This window comes from Zalophus californianus, chromosome 11 (genome assembly GCF_009762305.2).
Source record: "Zalophus californianus isolate mZalCal1 chromosome 11, mZalCal1.pri.v2, whole genome shotgun sequence".
Classification (NCBI taxonomy): Eukaryota; Metazoa; Chordata; class Mammalia; order Carnivora; family Otariidae; genus Zalophus; species Zalophus californianus.
Genome location: NC_045605.1, coordinates 61115023 through 61140004, shown reverse-complemented (window position 1 = coordinate 61140004; position 24982 = coordinate 61115023). Strand labels below are relative to the sequence as shown.

The window sequence follows — 24982 nt, the reverse complement described above, 5'->3', positions numbered from 1 at the left end:
GTCTCTGGTAGAGCTAAAAACCCTGGAAAATTTGGTGTTGGAGTTATAACCATTCAGACACCAGAGGAGGAGAGGATCAATCCAGAGAATGTTAGCACTACACTTTAAGTTATAGGATCAGCAATCAAACATTTAGTCTGGTGTATTGGGTCAACACCTATCAGGACCATCTTGGGTCTTATCCGTAAATCAACTATTTCAATGCCCTTTAGAAAGAGAAAAATGGTCTCTCTTCAAGAATAACCCAAAGAGGGGCACCTGGGTGTCTCAGTCGGTTGGGCGTCTGCCTTCAGCTCAGGTCACGATCCCAGTGTCCTAGGCTCGAGTCCCGCATTGGGCTCCATGCTCAGCAGGGAGCCTGCTTCTTCCTGCCCCTCTGTCTGCCTGTCTGCCTACTTGTGATCTCTCTCTCTTTGTCTCTCTCTCTGTTAAATAAATAAATAAAATCTTGAAAAAAAAAGAATAACCCAAAGAATGTCAAACATCACTACAGAGTGAGATTATTTTCAGGAGGAGCAGGGAACTATCTTCACAATATTTGGTGATATGATACATGGACTTCTGGTTATGGACCTGCACAATTCTGAAAAAACGAAGAGCAAAGAGGGGTTAATTGTGGCCTAGATATCACATCTTTACCAGTACGCAAGTTTAGCTCAGGTGATTGGTTTCTGATGTTTCCAGGAGCCAGAGGTCTTCCCATAATGCTATTTGAAAAACGAAGTTTTAGAGTTTGACAGCTGTGATAATTAATATTACATATGAACTTGAATGGGCCACAAGGTTTCTAGATATTTGATTAAACATTATTTCTGTCAGTATCTGTGAGGGTGTTTCTGGATGAGATTAGCATCTGAATAGGTAAACTGAGTAAAGCATCCTGCCTTACCCAGTATAGGTAGCCTCATCCAATCCATTGAATGCCTGAATAAAGTAAAAATCCAAGTATGAAAGAAAGAAATCTCTGTCTGATGGTTTCTAAGTATGGGTATTGGTCTTCTCTTGCCTTTGGTCTTAGGCTTGGCCTGAAACTTAAATCATTGGTTTTCCTGGTTCTCAGGTCTTTAAGTCTGGACTGGAACCGTACCATCAGTTCTCCTGGGTCTGGACTTCTGGGTCTCTATAATTGTGAGAGCCAATTCCTTATAATAAATATAATAAATCTCTTTATACACACATCTTATTGGTTCTGTTTCTCTGGAAAGTCCTGACTAATCCAACAGCTACAATATTTAAGTAGTCAAAATTAGGCTTTAGGATTCCTGGTACGTTCTTTTCACGTGGGAGATCCTGAAATATGTAGGCACTTGGCTCTGCCAACCTCCACTGAAATTGACAGCCCTGTGCTTATCTCTCTGCCATGACCTTTCCCTCTTTTATATCTATCTGCTTTCCCCTCGTGGAATCGGAGCTCCTTAAAGCAGCGATTTTGTCAACCACTTTGTCCGGTCTACATCAGACACTATAGGCCCTCCATTCAGATAATGGCTGATGATGCTGGAGCAATAATGAAAGAATAAGTGAAAAAATGGATGAGTAAATAATGATGAATAAATAAGAGAAGAAAATCATAAGTGAATAAATTAATGAATGAACATATGAAGAAAATAATACATTTTCTTTTTTTTTAAGTAGGCTCCATGTCCAACGTGGAGCCCAGTGTGGGGTTTGAACTCACAACCCTGAGATCAAGACCTCAGCTGAGATCAAGAGTTGGATACTTAACCGACTGAGCCACCCTGGCACTCCATGATACATTTTCTTAAATCAGAATCTCATGTCAGGAAACATTTCCTTTCCCTCTCTGCCCCATAATTCTCCCTATGGAAAGAAGTATGAATTAGAGGTGACACCTTTCCTTATTTTTTCATTCCTCTAGCCTTATTGAAATATAGTTGAAATTGACATATAATGTTGTATGAGTTCAAGGTACACAATATGATGATTTACTGCATGTACATATTGTGAAAATATCACAATAAGGTTACTTAACCCATCCAGAGAGGTGACTTCTTTTTTTTTTAAAGATTTTATTTATTTATTCATGAGAGACAGAGGGAGAGAGAGAGAGAAGCAGAGGGAGAAGTAGGCTCCCAAGGAGCAGGGAGCCCGATGCGGGACTCGATCCCAGGACCCTGGGATCATGATCTGAGCTGAAGGCAGATGCTTAACCATCTGAGCCACCCAGGCGCCCCAGAGAGGTGACTTCTTGAGTAAGTGGACTGAATCTCTCAGTCTTAATTTTCTTATCTGTAAAATGGAACACCGATCTTTGATTTATCTACCTCATATGTTTATTTTGAAAAGTGAATAAAATAAACTACTCTAAAAATTATATAATTATACACATAGTTTATTTACTCATCTTATTTTGATTCAGCAAGAATAAATACAAAATTCAGTGTTTAGTGTCAAAGCATCATGAATATAAACCAGAATCTGAATAATATTTTCTCTAAGATTTTTCTTGAACCCTAAGCAGCACCGTTCTGTATTTGCTTTATGTCCCCACCGTACTCGGAATGTACTTTAATCATATCCATTAGTTTGGGTAATTTGTCTCCTCCACCAGACTATAAACAACTTATGGCCAGGGACCATATCTTATTCATGTTTATACTCTTCAGTCTCTAACCTAGGGCCTGAAATATACCAGACATACCCCAAAAAGTTAAGAAATTCGTTAATAAATGATTATAGTTGTATTTATTTACATACCAGTTATCTCTTTATATTTCAATGAATTACCATATCCTAAAATGTTTTACTCTAAAATAGATCATAATTTTATTAAAGAACAATTTAACATGAAGACTTTCATATTGTTCAGAGTCTAAATACCATATGAATTATGGATGTGACCAGAGTAAATAAAGAATAAATTGTACTTGAAATTTTCAAGTGTGCCACAAATATACCTTGCATATTTATACTGCTCAGACCTTATATACTGTAGAGAAGGTGGACCCATAGAAATTTCAATAGAATGTTAGCCCTGTGCCTAACCCAGCGCGTGGGCAAAGAAATATTTTTTGAAACACTGTTGCTATTTAATGATCTTGGCTCTGTCACAGATATGATTTATATTGAGGTTATTGTCTTAATAAGTGGACAATATGCTTTCAGTGATAAATATTTTTGCTTGCTCCTTTAAATCTGAAGGAAAGTTTCTCTACAGAGAAAAGAGAGTAAAACGGTATTGCATAGAAATGAGAAAGTGGTATGCAACTGAATAAAAATATCTTCCTAAATAAAGTGTGAAGAAGAAAGCCCCCCCACCCAAGCAAACAAATATGGACGATGAAAAAGAAGAAGATATATGATCCAGGAAGTGGAATTCCAACCCCAAGAGAAGAGCAGGACAAATTCCTTGCTGCCATCTGCAAAAGAGACCTGAGAAGCAACAGAACAGAGGGCTTCAGGGAGAAGTTACCAAGAAGATTAAAAAGCATTTAATAATTAAATTCCGCATATGAGTGAAATCATATTGTATTAGCAGATGAACAAAGGGAAGAGAAGGAAAAATAAGACAAAAACAGAGAGGGAGGAAAACCACAAGAGACTCTTAACTATAGGAAACAAACTCTTATCTTCTTCTCTGAAGAAGACATACAAATGGCTAACCGACACTTGAAAAAATGTTCATCATCCTTAGCCGTCAGGAAAAGTCAAATCAAAACCACATTGAGATACCACCTTACACCAGTTAGAATGGCAAAAACCAATTTAAATCAGGAAGTATCCAATCTAGCAAACAGAAAGGAGCTCTGAGGACCTGTGCAAAAGAAAGACTTCTATAGGCAGAAGGGAGCCAGAACAAGGAGGTTATACTAGGCAAAAATTTTCTTTAAAATAAAATAAGATGAAATCAAAGAGGGAGACAAACCATAAGAGACTGTTAACTATAGGAAACAAACCGAGGGTTGCTGGAGGGGAGGTGGGTGGTGGAAAGGGGTAACTGGGCCTTAAGGAGGGCTTGTGATGGGGTAAGTGCTAGGTGTCGTATGCCGTTACTTTCCTTTAGGGGATAACAGATGTCCATCAGGCCGATTACTTCACTAGTACTCATCAGGGGATTCCTGATGACTGGTTTAAGGTTCCATTCCTAGAACAGCACATCTCTAACTGAGCCTCTATTTGATGGTGTGGGGCTTAACCTAAGTGACTCAATGTCGGGCACGTTGTCTTGTTTTTAACATTTCTTTCTCCTGTGTATAGCAATGGCATAAACATCCCTCTTATCCAAATTTCTTGGAGTCACAGTTGAGCCTATCTATTGTCTGGCTTTGATGGATTAATTTCTCACTAATTTCCAACTTGTTTTTTAAGCCCTTCTATCTCCCTCTCTCCTCCCCAGTGTTTCTTCTCAAGCCTTCACACCTGTGCAGGTGTTGTCACATCCACCAGAAATGATCCTTCTTTTCTTCTTTCCCTGTCCTCTCCCTTCTGCCTGAGACTTACCATATTCATTGTATATTGCTGCTATAAGAAATTATCACAAACAGTGGCGTCTGGGTGACTCAGTTGGTTAAGCGCCTGCCTTGGGCTCGGATCATGATCTCAGGGTCCCGGGATCGAGTCCCACATCGGGCTTCCTGCTCAGCTGGGGATCTGCTTCTCCCTCTCCCTCTGCCCCTCCCCCCACCTCATGCTCGCTCTCTCTCTCTCTCTCTCTCTCTCTGTCTTGAATAAATAAAATCTTTTAAAATAAATTATCACAAACAATAAAACAATAAAAATCTCTTATGCCATACTTTCTGTAGGTCAGAAATCCAGAAACCCTAAATGTTTAGGGTCTCTCAAAGCCATCACAGTGATGGCAGGGCTGAGTCCTCTACTGAAGGATCTGGGGAAGAAGCTGCTTCAAAGCTCATTTAAGTTGTTGGTTGAATTCAGTTCCTTGTAAAAGTAGGACTGAAGTTTCAAGTTCCTTGCTGACTGCTAGCTAGGGGCTGGTATTTTCTCCTAAATGCTGTCCACCCTACTCCCATGCTATTCATTCAGCCCCCTCCGGTCATTGTGGGCAGAGCACCTCTCTCGTTTTGAATCTGACTTCTTCTGCCGCGTTTTTCTGATTTCAGCCTGAGAAATTTCCCTACTTGTAAGGACTCATGTAAATCAACTGGGTCTACATTAATCACCTAAAAGAAAAAAAAATCTTTAAGGTCCATAATCTTAATTATATCTTCAAAATCTTTTTTGCCATGAAATGTGCATATTCATAGGTACCAAACTTGAACATCTTTGTGGGGGGCATTCTGCCTACCACATTCACTTAATATTTGCTCATAATTTGAGAGTCAAGAGATGCACCTGGAAATCTTCTCTGACTGTCCTAGAATATTACCAATTCCCTTCCTTTGTTCTGTCTTACCTTGTATCTTTTATCATCAGTCACTGAACTATATATGTGTTTCCTTAGGAGTCTCCCCAACTGACTATGAATTGTTATGCTTATTTATCCACACATTCTTCAAGACTAAAATCATGTCTACTATTGAATGAATGACTTGATTTATAATTACTTTTGTTAACATACACCTTATACTATCATAGACCTAAATTTAGGGGAAGAATTGTGATCTTGTTGTAAATGAAAAGACACCATTTTTTTTATATGGGAAATTAATGAGAAAGAATTATGACAAAAGACGAGAAGATATAAAATACTGATAAATCCGTGCATATTGATCGGGATTTGGGTGGTTTCCTGACCTTTTCCCATGACCATCAGTGTGACTTCAAGAAGGTGTAGGAGGGGATTAGGTGACACACTGAATCCTTTGGTCTGACTTATCTAAGAGTGGGAGTTTTTGAAAAGTGACTGTATTTTCAGCCTGGTTAGTCCCAGACAATCATGAGGTTATTTGAGGGTTTCTTTCTAAACCCAACTTCTTTTACTGTCCTCCCAGGAAAACAAATGCAGATGTTCCACACTCCCAGCAGTCCGTAAGTACCTGAGCTGATAGAAGCTCAAGGGACTACTTGGTGTGGCCTTATATTCTCAGGCCGGGGAGCTGGCAGAGGTAACTCCGTAGGGGGGTTGGAGGAAGGCATGCAGGGCCCCCACTACTGCTCTTCCTTCCTCTGCACCTTCCGTGTAGAGCTCTCACAGGTAGGTAAAGGGGAGTGTCAGATACTCCAGTCTCAAGCTTTAAGGCACTCTGCCCCTGAGTGGTATAATATGACCATCTGAAGGAGGAAAGGCTGTCCCTAATTTAAGTCAGATTGTTTTATCTCCCGCACATGTTCACCTTTATCACCTTTCCAGTTCTACATTTGCTCTCAAAGCCTGCCATGGTTTCTGCTGCAAGTTTTCACAACTGTCTACTTTTGGATCTTCACAACCCCATTAGCTCAGTTTCTTAACATCGCTAGTTTACAACAAAGAGACCAAAAACCCAGAAGGGATCAGTGACTCAGTGGGTACGTCTCCCGTGTGAGACCTTGTACTAAGCACAAAAGGGACTCAACAATGAACAAGAGTCAGGGCTGAGTTCTTGGAGCTGGCGAGTCAGGTGGAAAGATAGAATTCACAAAGCTATCATGCAGGCCAGGCAGAGAGGTGGGCACAAAAGGAGATGCAAACCTATAAGTATGAGAGCTGTGGCAGGGAGACAAGTGGCTTCTGCTGGCCATGACCCACAAGTCTTCACGGAACAGGGCATCACTGTTCCCGCACCCTGGAAGATGGACTGAATGGGGATGTTCTCATGTTCAGGGCAGCCTTTGGCAGCTGAGGGGCTGCAGTTCTTATTTAGACAACAGCAAATAGATCAATTTGGGTTCCTTGAGGTACAAAGAAGGGAATTTTGAGGACTGAGACCAGAACTACTGATTTAGTAGTTTAGACTGACTACAAAGGCCTTTAATTCTAGGCTAATGAGTTTGGATTCGATCTTTGGTAATGAGGGAGCATTCAAGGTTTCAAATCGGAATAATGCCACCTTCAGATCCTACCTTTTAAAATATTAGTTTAGTTCTACTACAGATTAAAATAGTCCTGCTCCAGAATGAAATAGAGAGAGGCATGAGGTTTATTAGAAGACTGTCATTATGGCACAAGAATGTGATTTGTTGGGTCTGCAGGGGAGACTGCAGGTGGAAGGCAATGGAGGAAGGTACTGACAGAGGTATTTTTTGGGTCAGTATTTTCCTTGGGTTTTACCTTATTTAATGCGGTAGATACAGGAAAGAAAGTCAAAACAATATTTGGATTTCGAGTCTCAATCTTAGGCATAGTGGTGGTATTATTCAAAGAGATGGAAAACATAGATAAGAAGCAACTTCACGGAATAAATAAATGATTATTGATCCACTGGCTTTCAGAAGTTAGGTGTCATTTGGTTCTAAAAGACATTATTAAGAACTAACTTTTAGTAAATTAAATTATCCAGGGAGAAAAGTGATGATATAAGTTAATTGGGGAGAAGCATGCAAAGATGAGTGGGAATATGGGAGTCTAGTGCATCTTGTTGAATGTCTGGAAGGTTATAGCTATGGATGGATATCTTTCTACCCATTTATCGTCTGTCAGGATGAATGGATAGAACTGACAGACTATATAGGAGTAGAGAAGCTGGAGAGTCATAATAAGGTAGTCAACGTTCAGTAGCATGAGAGAGTGGAAAAAGGAAAAGTTTATGGTGTGATGAATAAGTGAAATGCTTGGGAAGAGGGCAGAATAGTCAAGGAAGTAGCGACCAGGGCCGTTTTGTCTCAGGTTTTGAATAAAGTGATGCCCAGAGATTGATGAAAAGAGTTCATAGCTTTGAATATGAGAAGGAGCATTGTGGCAATAGGCACAAGGGTAAAGGAAGGAAATGTGACCTATTTAGCCAGCTGGATAAACTGAGAAAACTCAGGCAATTCCAGAGATCTTGGGGACAGTGAGAGACAAGGATGAGTGATTTGGTGAGCAAGATTGATTAATGCTATAAAGTAAGGTGTTGGATGATACATGAGAGTCTTTACTAATTTATAGAGGTTCTTCATATATTCTGTACATTAAACATCAGTTGTTCGTAGAGGTATACATTGCACATTTCATCTCTTAGTCTGGTTTGTGTTGTCTCTTTGTTTTTGGTGTGTTCTGTTTTACTGTGTTTTAATTGTCTATTCTCTCGTATTTTTCTAATCATTTCCAAGTTTTCCTTTAACACTTGTATCTTTAATTTAATACATTTTTATGTGTACTATAAAGTAAGGATCAAATTTTATCTTCCACATTGATAACAAATTTGGCTAGCACTGTTTTTTGAATAATCCAACCTTTCCCAACTGTTTTTAATATTATCTTTTTCAAGAGCCATTATATCTGGGGATCTTTGTCTGGTCTGCTGTTACCATCATTTCTCCTCCCATTTTGACCAGGCAAACAGGAAAAAAAAAAAAAAAAGCCAAAATTTGAATCAGAAACCAGTCTAACAGGTATCAGCCATCTGTGTACCACCCAAAGGAATTTTCTCAGACTGTGTATAAACTAAAAGAAATGAAGAGACTGGGGATGTTGGAATATAAAGGCAGGAGAAGTTGCCTTGTGTGGAGGCAAGGGTATGGTTATTCTGGCCCCAGGAACCACTAGACTCCTAAATCCATGGAAAGAAAAGAGATAGTTGAGTTTATCAAACAGACCCAGCAAGGTTTCTGTTCAGTCCGGATCAGGGAGGTGGGGTGGTGGACTATATACAAGGTTTCCCATGCCCCAGAGCTGTGAAGAGTAACTCTCAGGAAGCACTTATGGATCATAGTAACCTGTGGCAGAGGAGACAAGAGGGGCCAGAGGGCCTGAATGAAGCAGAACTAGGATAATGATGAGGAACACCCTTTGATGGATGCCATCACAAGGGGGTCCTCTTGGGCTTCCCGGGTGTAAGAAGAAAAAGCTTCCCTAGAAAAGAAGTTCTCTTTCTTAGCTTTGAATTTCAATTTATGCATTTATGTATCCAGAAATTAATAGTATGTATTTATTGAGCATCTATTCTCTGACAGTCATTGTATTTATGGAGATGTACTGGTTAACAAGACATGCATAATTCCTCCAAGGAGCTTAATTTAGTAATCCATTCTGGAAGATTTAAAAAAAAGAGAGAAGAAAAAAAAAGAAAAAAGAAACTAAACTGAGACACAAAGCAATACATTACTGTGTGACAGATATTACACTGGGAAATGCAGGATTCTGAGGGAGCAGACTGAGGGAGTGTCTGCTCTGATGCTGGAGAGAGGGCTGTCAGTGAAATGTCCGTGAGGAAGAGACCCCAGTGCTGAGATTCCAACATGAATTTCATTTAGTCAATGGTATGGGCAATTTTCTTTGCCAACATTAGGTCTGCAACCTCCTGAGAGATGGGATTATGACTTACAAATATTTGTGGTATTTTCCTTCATTGCAACTTTGCCACATTTCATGTCATTGGGCAAGATCTCACCACTGGAGTGCCTAGGAGCAAACACTAGCTTCTGCTTACTGTCAGTGAGTCCACAGGAAAGGTAAAATCAGATTTGAGATAAGTCAAAGGTCTACTAGATGAACAGAACCGGAAGGGAGTACAACCACAGGAAGATCTGGAAGTGTTCTAACTGAATCAGCCATTAGGAAAGAGTGACAAGTTCTGATTCTTCCAATGTGATTGAAGAGTCCAAAGGATACAGCTTAACCAGGATAGAAATGAGGAGAAGGACTTTACTGGGTAGAGAAGAGGGAAGCAATCCCAAGGAACCGTGGAAGAAGGACATTTCCTGAGGTGAATTTATCTCTTCTCTGCCAGGTTCTCTTCTGGGTGCTTTTTTATTTACTATTCTGTTTTCATTTTTGTTCAATTTCATTTCAGTTTTAATATTTGCACATTGATGATGACCCTCAACAGAGTCTTCTGGGCAGTTTTTGGTGCTACCAAAACAGCTAGTTTTCATATATAGGAGGAGGCGTTATAATTTTAGCAAGAGCATGTCAGCATTCTTGACCCATAGCTCAGGAAAAGAAATTCATACATATTTTATTTAGGGCAATGGAAAAAAATCTTGGGGAACATGTGGGGCAATAATAGGTTCTCAATGCTATAAATCTTTGGGCTGATTTGGGACCTTCTCCTGGGTACTCAGTGGAATTTTTAGCCCCAGGACCCAGCACTGACCTTCTTAAGACCCAGTCGCTTGCTGATAACATGGTGGATCTCCTTTGTCTTAATACTATATATAATTGGATTAAGCATGGGAGGCACGAAGAGATAGACATTGGCCATAAGAAGGTGGACAGCAAGTGGGGCATGCTTCCCAAAGCAGTGCACCAGAGATAGCCCCACCATGGGCACAAAGAATATCAGCACAGCACAGAGGTGTGAGGTACATGTTTGGAAGGCTCAGAGCTGCTCCTCTTGGGAAGCCAGTCTTGCCACAGTGTGGAGGATGACCCCATAGGACAGTGCGATGAGCACCAGGTCCAGCATCATAGTGAATGCCACCACCGTCAGTCCACATAGGTTGTTGAAGGTGATATCTGTGCAGGCCAACTGTATCACTTCCTGGTGTAGGCAGAAAGAACGGGAGAGGACTTGAGGCCCACAGTAGGGAAAAGTCTTCAGGAGGATGACAAGAGGAACTAGGGCCACAGGTCCCTGGAAGATGACAGCCAGACCTGTCCTGACCACTCGCTGGCTAGTGATAATGACCGAGTACCTAAGGGGGTGGCAGGTGGCCAAACAGCGGTCAAAGGACATGATAAGGAGCACTGAGGACTCCATGAAAGAAGATGAGTGTGTACAGAACATCTGGATTTGGCAAGCTGCAAGGTGGATACCATGAGACTTGAACCAAAAGATTCCCATAGTAGTGGGCAAGGTCGACACTGAGAGTCCCAGGTCAGTGAAGGCCAGAAAGGAGAGTAGATGGTACATGGGTGTGTGCAGATGAGGGTTGGTCTTAATAATTATCAGAATGAAACAATTGCCTGAGATGGCCACAAGGTACATAAGGAAAAAGGGGATGAACATCCAGTGTTCGATGGTTTCCAATCCTGGAAAGCCAGTGAGGTAGATCATGGGGCTAAACTGAGTGATGTTGGACAAAAGAATGAAGCGGGGACTGAGGAGATATTGGGCTGGCATTCCTCAGGGATGGAGCTGAAAATAAATGGATATTTCTAGTTATTAATTTTTCAGTCTCACTAACAGTCTCATCATCATAAGCAGAATCACAATCATCATCATCTTTGGTATCATCTAATTCACTATTATCACTTCCACTACCCTACTAGCTGTTCCAAACTGTCTTACAGCACCACCACTCTCACCAGATTTTCTCCAGTATTTCTGTAACTTCTTTTTTTTTTCCTGAAGATAGAAGCATTTTTTAATTTAAATGTAATTAGCCAACATATGGTACATCATTAGTTTTTGATATAGTGTTCAGTGATTCATTAGTTGCATATAACACCCAGTGCTCATCACATCGTGTGCCCTCCTGAATGCCCATCACCTGGTTACCCCACCCCGCTACCCACGTCCCTTTCTGCAACCCTCAGTTTGTTTCCTGTATTTCTGCGATTTCTGTTCCTTCCCAGTCTCCTTTGCTGGCTTCTTTTCATTGCTTGTCCTTAAAATATACCCATTCCCATTCTGGAAAATTTTCTGGCCATACTCTATTGTTTCTCCTGGCAATATCATTGCGCTCATGACTTTATTTACCATTCATACATTGATAAATATCACATATATAACCCCATAATTTCTCTTCCTTTTTTTTTTTTAATATATAGGCTCATTTATCTAGCAGCATCCTGAGCATCTGCTTCTAGTTGTTTCAAAAGCATGTCAAAAATTCAGCTTAGAATCACTTCCCCCAGTAGGGTTTTCATTTATCTTGTTTTCATTAACTCAGTATGGGAAAATGTCAGCTTCAAAATATGTTGAAGAAAAGACATACATTTGAGAGATATTAGTAAATAGACTGGGAAAACCCTAAGAAGTGAGTGTAGAGAGAAGTTTCCATTATTGAGCCTTGGGAAAATCTGAAATTTAGAGGTCGAGAGGAAAGACTCCATTAAAACAGCTTGAGGGGGAAAAATGCCAGTTGAATAGGGAAAAACATAACAGGAGAGTGTGGTTTTGTGTGTAAGTTTCACAAGGGATTAATCAATTTATATAATATTACTTAAGGAGTCAAGGTACTAAGGACTGAGGAATGACCAGAAAATTTAGCAACGAGGAAATCCTGGCTGGTGGTGAAAGAGTAGTTCCATGGAGTGTTTGGGAATGAAATCTGATTCTGCTGTGTTCAGATGTAGGATTCCAGGCAGTGATGAGGTCCTATTAGATGTTCATAAATTCAAAGTGGAACTAGTCAACATTTTGGTGTGTTTTTAATCACGACACTTATTTGCTCAAGTGAAGAAAAGAAGTATGTGGAGAGTGGCATTGACCCAGATTGAAGTTAGGGTAAGCTAGCAGGACTACAGTTAAAGGTGTACACAAAGGGGTAATTATGATGATGTACTATGGAAATTACACTGTGTAAAAAAGGAAAGCAAAAACATGAAGGAATGAGAGATAGGGAAAAGGGACCAGGGTTCTAGAGTACGGGATGGGCTCAAGTTGCCGATTTATGGCAAAGGACACAGTCTTTGTTGAGAGGACGTCAAGGGGCTGACAGTGTGGCTGCTGACTGGATCAAAAGAGGGAATATTGGAATCATAACGATTTTGTCTGGATCAGTAGTGGAAAGAGCGCAGTGAGTCAATGCTAAAATCTGCAGTGAATAAAATGTGACTGGAAAGGTGGCTGGGGAGGCATCAAGGAGGGGGGAGCAGTGGTGATAATGCACGCAGCCATGCACTGGAAAGAATGGGGCAGGACATGGAGAGAAGGAAGAAGGTTGAGGAAGACGAGTGCCTGCCCTTCATCATTTTGAAAAGAGGGTGAAAGAACTATCCACATGTACCCTCTCTCTTTCTTCACCCATAAGTTCACTAGTCAACCAATGGCTTTTTTTTTTTTTAATTTAGCTAAAGCCATGCTCTTTATTTTTTTAAAAAGATTTATTTATTTATTTGAGAGAGTGAGGTGGGGAGGGGCAGAAGGAGAGGGAGGGAGAAACTTTAGCAAACTCCTTCCTGAACCACACGCAGGGCTCGAACTCATGACCCTAAGATCACCTGCCTGACTGGAAACCAAGAGTCAGAAGCAACTATGCCACCCAGGCGCCCCCAGCAATGCTCTTTAAATTCACCAGTGACCTCTAGGTGTGGAATTCAACGGAGACTCTTAGTCAACACCTGATCTTTATAGCAATGCCTTCCTCTTTAAAGCTCTCTTTTGGAATTCTTGATGCCAGTATCTGCTGGTTCTCTTCTAGTTTTTATGACAGCTCCTATTCACTCCCTTCCATCCATTGCTCAAATATTCATGTGTTCATGTTACTCAGTCTCCTGACACTGAACACTTTCTCACTCATAATATGATCTATTATTATTTTACTTATATCCTGATAACCCTCTAGCCCAGACAACTCTGCTATGCATCAGGCCTACATTTCCACCTTCCTGCTAGTCTCCAGATGGGTGCCAATTAAACCCAACACATCTAATTTTGAGCCCATCATCTACCCTCTCCACACCTGATTCCCCTCCTATTTATGCATTTTTGACAATATCATTTACCACTTTCTAGTCATCCAAGACAACATTTTGTAATGTACACTTTACTTGACCCTTTTCTTCTTCCCAGATGTATTTTGTAACTGAGTTAAGTATTTACCTCCTAAATATCCCTACAGTCTTGTTTTTTGTCCAACCTTGTGCTCCCTGTCATAGTTTTTCCACACCTGCTTAACTGACCTCTTTGTCATTTAACTTGCTTACCTGACACGCCCTCCCCTTGATCCATTCCCTGCGGCAGTACTGGGGGTTGTCCAAGGAATGCTAACTCCCTGAGTCCCTAGACTATTCCCAGGCCTTCAAAGCCCCCTTTCACCAGAATGCAATTCAAACTTGTGAAGAGCCACGGCGAGAGCTCCGGTTTATTGAGGCTGTGCATGATTCAGACACAGGGGAAAGTTAACATCATTGTGTATATTTCTCATAACCATGAAGCGTTCCATCCCCGCTACACAGAGAAGGAAACCACAGGAAAGGTAAATAACTTTCCTCAAGCTTCCCAGTAAGCTAATAATGTCAGAGATGGGATCTGAGCCCATTTCTGCCTAATTCCAAAGTGTGTGCTCTGCATATGCTCAAATACTCTATCTGTAGCTAGGCCCTTCTGGCTTTGGCATATTTCTCAACTCATCTTTTTTCTCTTGTAGTCGACAAATCCATACAACTCTTTCTACAATTCACTGCATGTACTTTTCTTGTTTCTATTATTTTTATTGCTTCATATCTTACTTTACTGGAAAAAAAAAAAAAAAAACCTTGTTTTTCTGACCAGTGAACATTGGCTGATCCTTTAAAACAGCACAAGTATCATTTTCTCCGACAAATCTCTCCTGACTTTCTTGTGTAGAATTAGGCGAATCTTTCTCAGTACTCACGTGATACCTTTGCTGCAGCACTGTTAAAGCGTAAATCACAAACATACATCCTTTGTATCATACATGTATATAGGCATTCTTACTCATATTTACACATAGTATCTATTTATATGTTATGTCTAAGTATATACAATTACAAATATGTATAATATAAATAACAAATATATTTACCTATATATATTTTATATAATATAATATGTATTCTTCATATACATATATTCTTTATATATAAGTATACTTATACATATTTATACTTATATACTGATACATATATTTCTCATATACACTATATATGATATATATTATTTGTATCTTATATGTACTCCTGATATGTATGTTGTTTGTGTGTGTGTGTTTATATTTTATGGTTTTGACTCACTTTTTTGTACGTGTAAGAGTGGGACTCTCTAATAAATATGCCGGGAGCCCTGAACAGGGTCTAACGCATGGTAGGCACCACTATATGCTTTTGCATGAAAAACTGAACGAGTGAGTGAATGAATTAAGCGCTCCCCTCGTGTCCTGATTAACCGTGCCTGTGTTCACTGACAGAATGATAAGGACAGGAAGAGAGATCTGGGGAAAGGAGAAGTCTAGAGAGAGACCACGGCAGGGCTGGGGTTATTTTTCCTGGAAAGGAAGTTCTAGGGAATTTCTCTGGAAATAAGGGAGTAACAGGTGTTTCTCCTTAAAAAAAAAAAAAAAAAACACTCCAAATTCCCACCCGTCTAAAGTGGCCCCCATTCCCATCTTGACCTGAAAAGACCAGGGGCCAGACAGCTTGCCCCACCTCCAACCCCCAGCCCAGCCTGCTCAAAAGAACTGGCAGGACAGAACCAAAGGAAACAGATAACCCCCCTTGGCATCTGTCCCCGCTCCACGCATCCAGATGGAGAGGTGGCCGCTTGTTTCCCCTGAGACCGTGCTCTGCCCTCTTCCAGGGTAAGGAGAAACTGGAGAACAAACTTTGATTGTCCATTGGAGTGGGTTAAATATTTCCATCTGGGTTGAGCACTCAGAGGCCCAAGACCTCCAACCCAGTTTGGCCTTGGCTTGCAGCCTGCATCCCTTTGCTGGGGAGGAGGAGGAGGTCTGTTTTGTCTTGTGTGGAAGGAGTAACATCAGAGCCACTCTGGAGGTTGAGGCCATCCCCACCCCAAAGCAGAACCATGTCTCTGATAAAGGTTTTGAAGTGACTAAGGTTTTAAAAGCCCTGGACAGAAACAAACAAACAAACCAGGAAATCCATTTTTCAGCACACAGTCATGGCTAATGACAATGTAACTACAGTATTCATAGCAGAGATACAGCAGAGCCCTGGGGAGGAAATTCCTGAAAAGAGAGATTTTTCACTATGCAATGAGCACATAGATCTCTACCTTACCTTTGTGTTCTAAATACTTTTTTGTTTCAATTTAATATTTGCTATTTCAAAAACGAATTAGTGGTGGAGGCTACTGTTTCTTGTGAGTAGGAAAATACACAGATGGACTTGGACCTTATTTTTGATGATACCTCATTTTTTAACCAAAAAGCATTTCCACAATAGTCAAACTCCTGTGTAAACATGCCTTTTGTGACGAGGGTAGAAGAGGACTTTGGAGGGGGGGGATGGCATATCCTGGATACTGGGGAGGCCACAGGGCTATCTGTATTAATAGAAGAGACTGCGGGCAGGATATTCCCTGCCATGTTCACTGGTCTGGCACACAAAATGCACTTAATATCTGAGTTGAAGAAATGAGTGGTACTGGGTTGATAAGAAGATGAGGGAAGGCTGGGTATCCCAGACAGCTTGGCAGGGAGGAATCTGTGGAGACCTGGGCATGTTGGCCCTGGTCCAAGGAGCCAGGCAGCCTTTTCTCCTGGCCTCAGCAACAGAATATTATAGATGGTCTCTCTTCTTCTTTAGGGAGAGCAGTCCCTGTCCCTTTCCCTGGTTCTGGTTCTTTGCAAAGATTTTAAGAGTGTCAGAAGTGAAAAAGTTTCTGTGGGACCACCAAGTCCAAGACTTCATTTTGCAATGAGAAACACTAAGGCCCAGTGTGGGGAATATACTTGCCTCAGGTCGTTCAAGGATTTAGTGCAGGAGATGGAGTTAGATCTTAGACCACATTTTACCAGGGTTACTTCTTTCCCAGACAACTGTGCACCCCCTTCTCCTTGCATTCTCTCTCTCTCTCTTCCCATATGACCCCCTAATTCTCACCCCTGAAGCCCTGACACAGGACAGCAATAGAGACTTACCAGCAGCTGCAAGCTGCAATTTTAAAAAGAGTGAGGCTCAGGTGATCTGTACTGGAAAAGGAAACAGGTAGGCAGGATTGCACCAGGGTTAGTGAGAGGCATCCTGCTGTGCTGCCAGGGAAGGATTTATTCTCCTTTTTCCTCTGTGCATGTGAAGCACCATGGCACCAGCTGGGAGAAGCTGAGGACAAACAAGGAATCCCCAGGGCTGGGAGTCCTATGGGCAGGAGCTGTCATTACTCCTTCCCCTCTGCATCCCTCCCTCCTTCACCTGAGGCTGAAGAGCACTAACTTTATAGGATTTAATCTCCAGGCTTCAGCTGCTGACAGATCTCTGCTGTAAGAAAAGTAGTTCGGCCTCATCGTATTTTCCTGCTACCTCATTCTCTCCCTCCCTTTGTTCATTAGGATGGACCCACAGTTTGCCAGAGAGCCTGCATGTGGTATATAAAGATTATGCACACAACTCCCACGTTGGTTCACATTACTCATCTTCTTTTTTTTTTTTTTTAAAGGATGTTGCAGTCTTTTTTTTTTTTTTTTAATGATTTTATTTATTTATTCATGAGCGACAGAGGTGGGGAGAGAGAGAGAGAGAGAGAAGCAGAGGGAGAAGCAGGCTCCCAAGGAGCAGGGAGCCCGATGCGGGACTCGATCCCAGGACCCTGGGATCATGACCTGAGCCGAAGGCAGACGCTTAACCATCTGAGCCACCCAGGCGCCCAACATTACTCATCTTCTTAGAAGCACCATAGCCACCACTGCCCCAAAGTCCTCCCACTCTTGCACTAAATTTTAGGCCTACATGTCTGTTTCCTTTTATGGGATCATTCATTCACCCTTTGTCTCTGCCAATCACTGCACTTTGAGCCTAGAGATCGGCCAGATGAAAACCTTCCATATACACTCCCATCCCAAATACATGTTCTATCCAGTTTCTCAGGCTTTCCCAAGGCTCTCTACTCAACTCTGAACGTGTGGGATGCTACTTCAACAGGCCCTAAAACAAACAGCCCTTCCCCAACATTTCCTCTCTTCTTGCCTTTCCCCCCCTCTGGTAGCAAATATCATCATCGTTCAGAAAAATCAGTGTGTATTTCTTCCTCAGTCTATGTTACAAAACCTAAATTGATTGATGTCATCAGGCCATATGCACACTTCTCTTCCCTTTGAACACACACACACACGCACACACACACACACACACACACAGACTTGGAGATTGACATGAACAAGGTATTATATTATAATAATATAATCATAAGCCAGGGATGGTTGATCAGAGTTGTATGAGGTGGAACCCCCAAAATGGGGCATATAGATCCAAAGTGAGGACAAAGGCCCATGAAGTTTATGACATGCCAATGTGATCAGAACACACCTAGTTAGAAGATGGCATCACCTTATATCAGGGGAATAACCAGTGGTTACGGACAGACTGTAGGCAGACACAGTTAGGATGACAGGACAGGAGGCAGAGAACAGGTCATCTTTCAAAATGTAATTGATGGAGAGAGTTCTGGCTCAGGCAACAAAGGGAGAGAGTTGAAAATCCTCGTTTAGGTTTGTAGGAGAGGAAATCCTTACAGGAAAAATTTGAGAATATTCTGTCTTCATTGAGAACATAATTTTGGCCATGTCCTAGAGGGAGCGTAGTTAGGGAACAACGCTGCTGTTCTTACCATCAACAACTATTGTTATTCTTTGGGGGCATCTATCACATATGAGATGATACAACAATTATCATATGGACAACCAAAGAGATGGACAAAGAGATGGACATGTGAGTTTGGGTGGGTAGCAACCAGCCCACCTAGGAGACACAGGGAAGCTCTCAAATTGAACTAGGAAGACTAAGTAAGAATTAATCATGAGATGGAGCTTTATAGAAAGGGATTTCCAGGAAGAAGGAGTAGCATAAGGTAAGGCATAGAGGTGAAGAAATTTTTCTGAGAACTATAAAATTCTCCAATACGCAAATGTAAAATTTAAGAGAGGTCATACTATGGAATGAGAAAGTAGATGTAGGTAGGGATAAGACTCTGGAAGACTGTATACCTATTGATGACTGAGTTTGAGAGGGCAAGGAATGACCTTATTCTATTTTTAATAAAATATACTGTTAGCAATATGTAGAAAATACTTAAAATCTGCCCTGGAAACAGACATTATTTGGTGTATGGAGCTGAGTGAGATTATTTAACTCATAGCTTTTCACATGGCTAAATAATACTATGTAATGAATAACCTGTCACTTATCTAGAGATATTTGCAAGGCAAATTTTTGCCTTATATTTTTTACTAGCGTCTATGTAATAGCTCCCCCCTGCTTCTCTGAATTTTATAATAATTTAAGGACTAGTGCCCAAGAAATTGTCATTTTAAAAAATACAAAATGTTCTTAAATCTTTTTTTCTTTCTTGTTTCCCTAAATGATCTTTAAATTTATTTTATCATGTCACAAAATAATTTTTTTTTTTTTAAGTAAGCTCTACAACTAACACAGGGCTTGAACTCATGATCCTGAGATCAAGAGTCGCATGCTCTATGGACTGAGCCAGCTGGGCACCCCCAAAGTAATCTTTTTGAATGAAGACTGAAATTACATTAAACATTCTCATCCATTTTCATTTGCCATGCATCTATTAAGTGCCTGCTCTGGAAAACCCTGAGCAAGGCCTTGCAGATACACAAGGAGACATGACATAGTGTTGCCTTTATGAAGCTCATATTTGGCTAAAAAAAAAAAAAAAAAAAGACTGTTAAACAGAGTTTGCCAGACAGTATGACTAGCCCAGACTAGGAAGGCAGAATTTGTTTCTGAAGGCTGTGGCAGAGAACAACGAAGGAATAGTCCTTGGGCACATCTCTGTCTCCTTGAGTAATAATGGTGTAGGGGTGGCAAAATTTGCCATCCCAAATGTCTCTTTGGTATGTGGTTTGTTTTAGGCTGGTTATTTTTAAGAAACAGAAAATTCAAGAAGTTTTTCTTTTTGCCTGCCTAAAAGAATTTAGATAGAGCACCTGTTCTAGGAAGAGAGCTATTACAGTAGATAACTAGTGTAATATGAACTTAATGTTATAGACAGGGAGGAACCTAGCAAGGTCTCTTTGTTAAAATTCCTCTCTGTGTAGGCACCTGGGTAGTTCAAATGGTTGAGCGTCTGCCTTTGGCTCAGGTCATGATCCTGGGGTCCTGGGATTGAGACCCACATCAGGCTCCCTGCTCATCAGGATGCCTGCTTCTCCCTCTCCCTCTGTCTGCATCTCTGCCTACTTGTGCTCTCTCTTTGTCAAATAAATAAAATCTTAAAAAAAAAAAATTCCTCTCTGTGTTCCATTATTTCCTTAAGGCTCAGCAAACATTTGTTGACCAAATATTTACTCTTTTCATCTTCTTGCCAATTATCTTTCTCCTCTTTAAAGTCCCAGATCCCTACCCACTTCTTAGTTCTGGAGGGCATATAAGCCTCAATTACTTGACTGCCTGTGGACCTCTCATGCTATGGAGCCCCCATATATATGTAATTAAATTTAATTTTCTCCTGTCTCATGATTAATTAATGACTAATCTGTCTCATGTCAATTTAATTCTTAGACTAGCCAGAAGAATCTCAAAGGGTATAGTAAAAATTTTCACCTCCCCAACAATGAAATCCTGTGACTATAAAGCGAAGTGAATGTACATGTGTGATGCTTAGGGAGGTGGTGTATCAATATGTTGGTATGCATCATTCAGGCTTTAACCTTGAATGTATTAGAATCCATTACCAAAATATCTAAATGCATTACTAAAAGTATCAATGTAAGAGTGTGCCTATTTATATATGTGCTAATAATGGCGTTTAGTCCATTATTTTCACATGTGCCTGTGAAAATTCTTTTCACATGTGCCTGTGTGTGTACGTGTGTGCACGTGTGAAAAAGACAGAAAGACAAAGATATTTTGTCTCTGGTTATGTGTGTATGTGAGAATATGACTGTCTTAGCTCACACCCTATGCATAAGGAGAACAACTGAGCCTACTCTGTACCAGAGATTGAGAAAACCTGTGGGAATGACAGGGATATATTAGATCCTAGCATGTTTTTCAGGGTCCCCATATAAGTTATATTCAAGGGAGCTTCGACTCAGTATCCATACCTAACGAATAGAGTCAGGCTTAGTGGGGTAGGAGATTACTGTAGAACGGCCAGGTCAATATGCATGTTGTGGTTTTCCAATATAACCACCAGGGGGAGCCCTCAACTTAAAAATGGGCTTGAATTCAAACCCTCTTCTATTTCCAACAGGTTAAGAAAGTAGATCTTTCAGCTTCATCTCCCCACATCTTCTTTATCTCCCACATAGTTCTGAAAGATGCCAACCTGTTCATTCCTCCTCTGAAGATGATCCCGTGTCTCATGCATATAGGCAGCAGACAAATCCACACCCTATAACCAACATTAAATCCTGAAATTGATGGAGATATGATATTTTTCTCTACTTTCTCAGATATTAAAGATAACCTCATAAGATGCAAATGTTTCTGTGTGCTTTAGTCCTAGTCATATTGACCAATCCGACCAGACACAGAACTAAAAGAAATCCTTACTCAGGGTTTTCAGTTTCTCTAAACTCAGACTCAATTTGGGGGGGTCTCTATTGCAGAAAATGGCTGTAGCTTTAAGGGAAGCAGAATTTGTGGCTCCAAAATACGCCTCTTTGGCATAAGGATTATTTTAAGGCTGATTATTTTTAAGAAGCAGGGAAACTTAGGAGAAGCTCTGAAAACCAACCAAGTAGAGGTTGTCTTTTTGTAAGAGACATTTACATTTGAAAGAACAATCTCCATTTGTAAGGGTGTCTCCATCTGCGTACCAGGAAGTGGAGAATGGCTAAATCTCTAGAAACTTATCAATGGAGAAGACAAAGACCTAAGTCTATAAGACAAACTCATCCTTGATCACTGTGCTTTTCTAATAGCCTCCCATAACTGGGCTCCCACCCCCCAACATCTTTTGTCTTTAGCTGGATCTGGGATTTAAAGTGGTATCTTGGGCCATTTTGGAGAGTTATGCAGTTTTCCCGGGTACCTGCCATGTATACAGGAGGTGTGCATGTTACTGAACTTGTTTTTCTCAGGTTAATCAGCCTTTTATTATGGGAAGAGGGCGTTGGTCCCAGTTTTGAACCTTGAAGGGTAGAAAGAAAATTACTTCCCTCCCCCCGCCCCCCCAAAGCTCAGCACACTTTTTTCTGATGCAAAGTCCTGGTGATCCTGGTGACCAGACTTCCCTAGATGAATTCTGTTTTATGGCATGTGATTGATAGGAATATTTCAGGCTGGAAAGACCTACACATGTTGGGATTATCAAAGGGATCCTTTAGCTTGGTCTGAGTCCTTGAGAAAGCTTCATGTTGGAATTTATTTTGTCTACTTCCCTCCTCTTTGGATGCCTGCATCCATGTGAGCATAGAAAGTCTGGAATGTTTCCATACAGAAAGGCTCCACATTTCCCCACAACAATCTTTTTAGCAAGCTCTTCTTTCCTTACATCCTGCCTCTCCCCAGTCATTCTAAAGAGGAACCAATTTCCATCCTCACTGAAAAGTTTAAGAAGTAAACTCCCCGCTGAGTACAGAGCCCTACACTGGGTTCCATCTCATGATGCTGATATCATGACCTGAGCTGAAATCGAGTGGGTCACTTAACTGACTGAGCCACCCAGGCGCCCCCTGAAAACCTTTAAAATGCTTTAAGGAGAATAACAAAAACACACATTTGTGTTAGGATATTAGGGGAATGGAAAATATTTGGGGAACTCTTAAAAAAATTCCAGTGGGAGATGAGCAAAGTCATGGGATACAAGCAGAGAGGAGACCAATGAGACACATGTTAAGAGTGTGCAATCTATGTAACCTGAAGACTATCAAGGTGTGAGTCAAGTCTGATACATTAATACATTGACACCTATTTTCCCCTAACATAGCAATCTGGAACCATTTTCCTGAGGCCAAGTGAATACCTCTTCAAATTATTTTATATCTGAGGTCATGTCAGGTTCTCTTTTACCCAACTCCTGAAACTTCCCAGTCCCCGTACAATAATCTATATTTTGAGCCCAGGTAGAACTGCTCCATTCTGAGATCTTTTGCTAACTTAGTCTTCCTCATCAGGCTTCTCACTGCATTTCTCTTTTTCCTCCTTATTAATAGCATATTATCAGCTGAGCCATGATTAAGGAGGTAACATCAGTTTAACAGGATCTCAGAATCCATGTGAAATTTCTTTTTCTTTTTTTTTTAAAGATGTTTTATTTATTTGAGAGAGAGAGAGAGCACAAGTGGGGGGCAGAGGCAGAGGGAGAGAAGCAGGCTCCCAGCTGAGCAGGGAGCCTGATCCCAGGACCTGAAATCATGACCTGAGCCGAAGGCAACTGCTTAACTGACTGAGCCACGCAGGTGCCCCCCTGTGTGAAATTTCCTAAAGAGACGGAATTTCTTATAAAACTTTGGTGAGAGGCAGGTCCTCTCTTTCCCTCCAAACAAATATTGAGCATCAGGGTCAGGCCAAAGAGAAGCAAGGTAGACACCTAAAGAGCAAAATTTAAGGAGACACCCATTCCCGTTGTACAAGGGCAAGGTTGGCAATTGCAGGACCTGAGAGTGGGTGCCTCCCTAAAGTTGCCCCCTGTTAGTCCTTTTGAGTGCCTGTTATATTTAGGCACTGAGGATACACAATAATTAAGAAGTGGTCTTAGGGAACAACATGCTCCTGGGAGGGACAGATATATAAGTAGTCACTTGCAACAGAATAGTACAAATGGACCCAAAGAAATAAGAAATTAAACCAGACTTGAGGGCTTACAAGAGACTTCCTAGAGGAATAACCAGATAAATCAATATATGATAAAATAGCACATTAGCCAGGGAAAGAGGAGAGGGGGAGATATGGTTTTCCAAGCACACAGCTAGACACTGGACTCTTTTCCAATGATGATGAACTCATCCTCTTGGAAAATGGCATGAAGAAATGGAAGTTCATAGTGATAAGGAAAAATCTGTGTCCGAAGATGGCCAACCGAGCCGGCAAGGGAGTCCCAGCCCCTGCCCCGGGGGCTCTTCCGGGTTCTTCTCTTTGCTCTGCTTCCCACGCACGCCAGTCCGGTTCCTCTCCCTGCCCCGCTTCCTGCACGTGCCAAGAGTGCCCAGTATGCAGACGTAGTGGTGTATAAATTACCCCCTTTGTTTGTGCTCGGGGCTCAGACCTTTGGAGATCACTGTCCTCTGAGCCCGCCGGCGTTAAATAAACCTCCTATCCTGCAAGATTTCCGAGTGATGCTTGGTTCTTCTGTCGGGTGATCCAGTCCAGGTTCCGTAACAGTAGGACTTTGAAATTTAGTCAGATCACTTAATTGAATCCCAGCCATGTGACAAAAAGCAAGTGATTTAACCTCTTCAGCTTCACTCTCTTCAACATGTTAAAAAGGAAACCAAAGGCCCAAAGTGATATCACTGAGGTTAAGGTCCTAAATCAGTAAACCGGGACTTAATACCTAATCTAATTTCAATTTTGTCCCCCACCCCCACCCCCGAGAAATGTAGTCTTAACTGGTCAGTCAGTAACTTTCTGATGGGCACCAACATGTCTATCACATGGCCCTCTCCATTCCCCAAAGGAAGATAAGGTCAGCTGCATGACAAGAGCCCCATTTGTTCCCCCTAAGGGAAAATGACCTTGCCCAGAATAATCCTTTCTTTACTTTTGCTTACAGCTTCCTTGCCCCACCACCTTCCTATAAAAACCCGCCCTTTTATACACCTCCTAGGAGCTCCCCTCTACTTGCTGGAGGAGATGCTGCCCGATTCATGAATTACTTAATAAAGCCAATTAGATCTTCAAATTTACTTAGTTGAATTTTGTTTTTTAGCAAGTAAGATATGTACCATTCAGACAGCTATTGAAAGAATAACATGTCACAAGAAAGTGATAATTTATGAAAAAAATAAATAAATGGTTTTTTGTGTCCTGAAGTAACAAATTGCTCTACATATGCTTTCTTAGGGAGCCTGAGAAAGAGTCAAACTCTAGCTATTTCTGTGCTTCCTCATTTACAGCACGGAGGAAGCCTAAGGTGTAAATTTTCTTATCTGTGTCCTGCAGGGTTTATGCTAAGTAGTCAGTGGGATGGTTTAGACTCGAGCCTCTGCCTTGCCAGTAGGCAAATGA

At 41.2% G+C, this 24982-nt stretch overlaps 1 protein-coding gene across 1 annotated transcript; it reads right to left on the bottom strand.

The window, feature by feature from the left end:
- Window positions 1-10109: 10109 nt before the first annotated feature.
- LOC113915480 (olfactory receptor 51M1-like) lies at window positions 10110-11102 on the bottom strand. Its single transcript, XM_027581479.1, is given in 1 exon segment — window positions 10110-11102. A coding segment is annotated over 1 exon segment (993 nt).
- Window positions 11103-24982: the final 13880 nt, after the last annotated feature.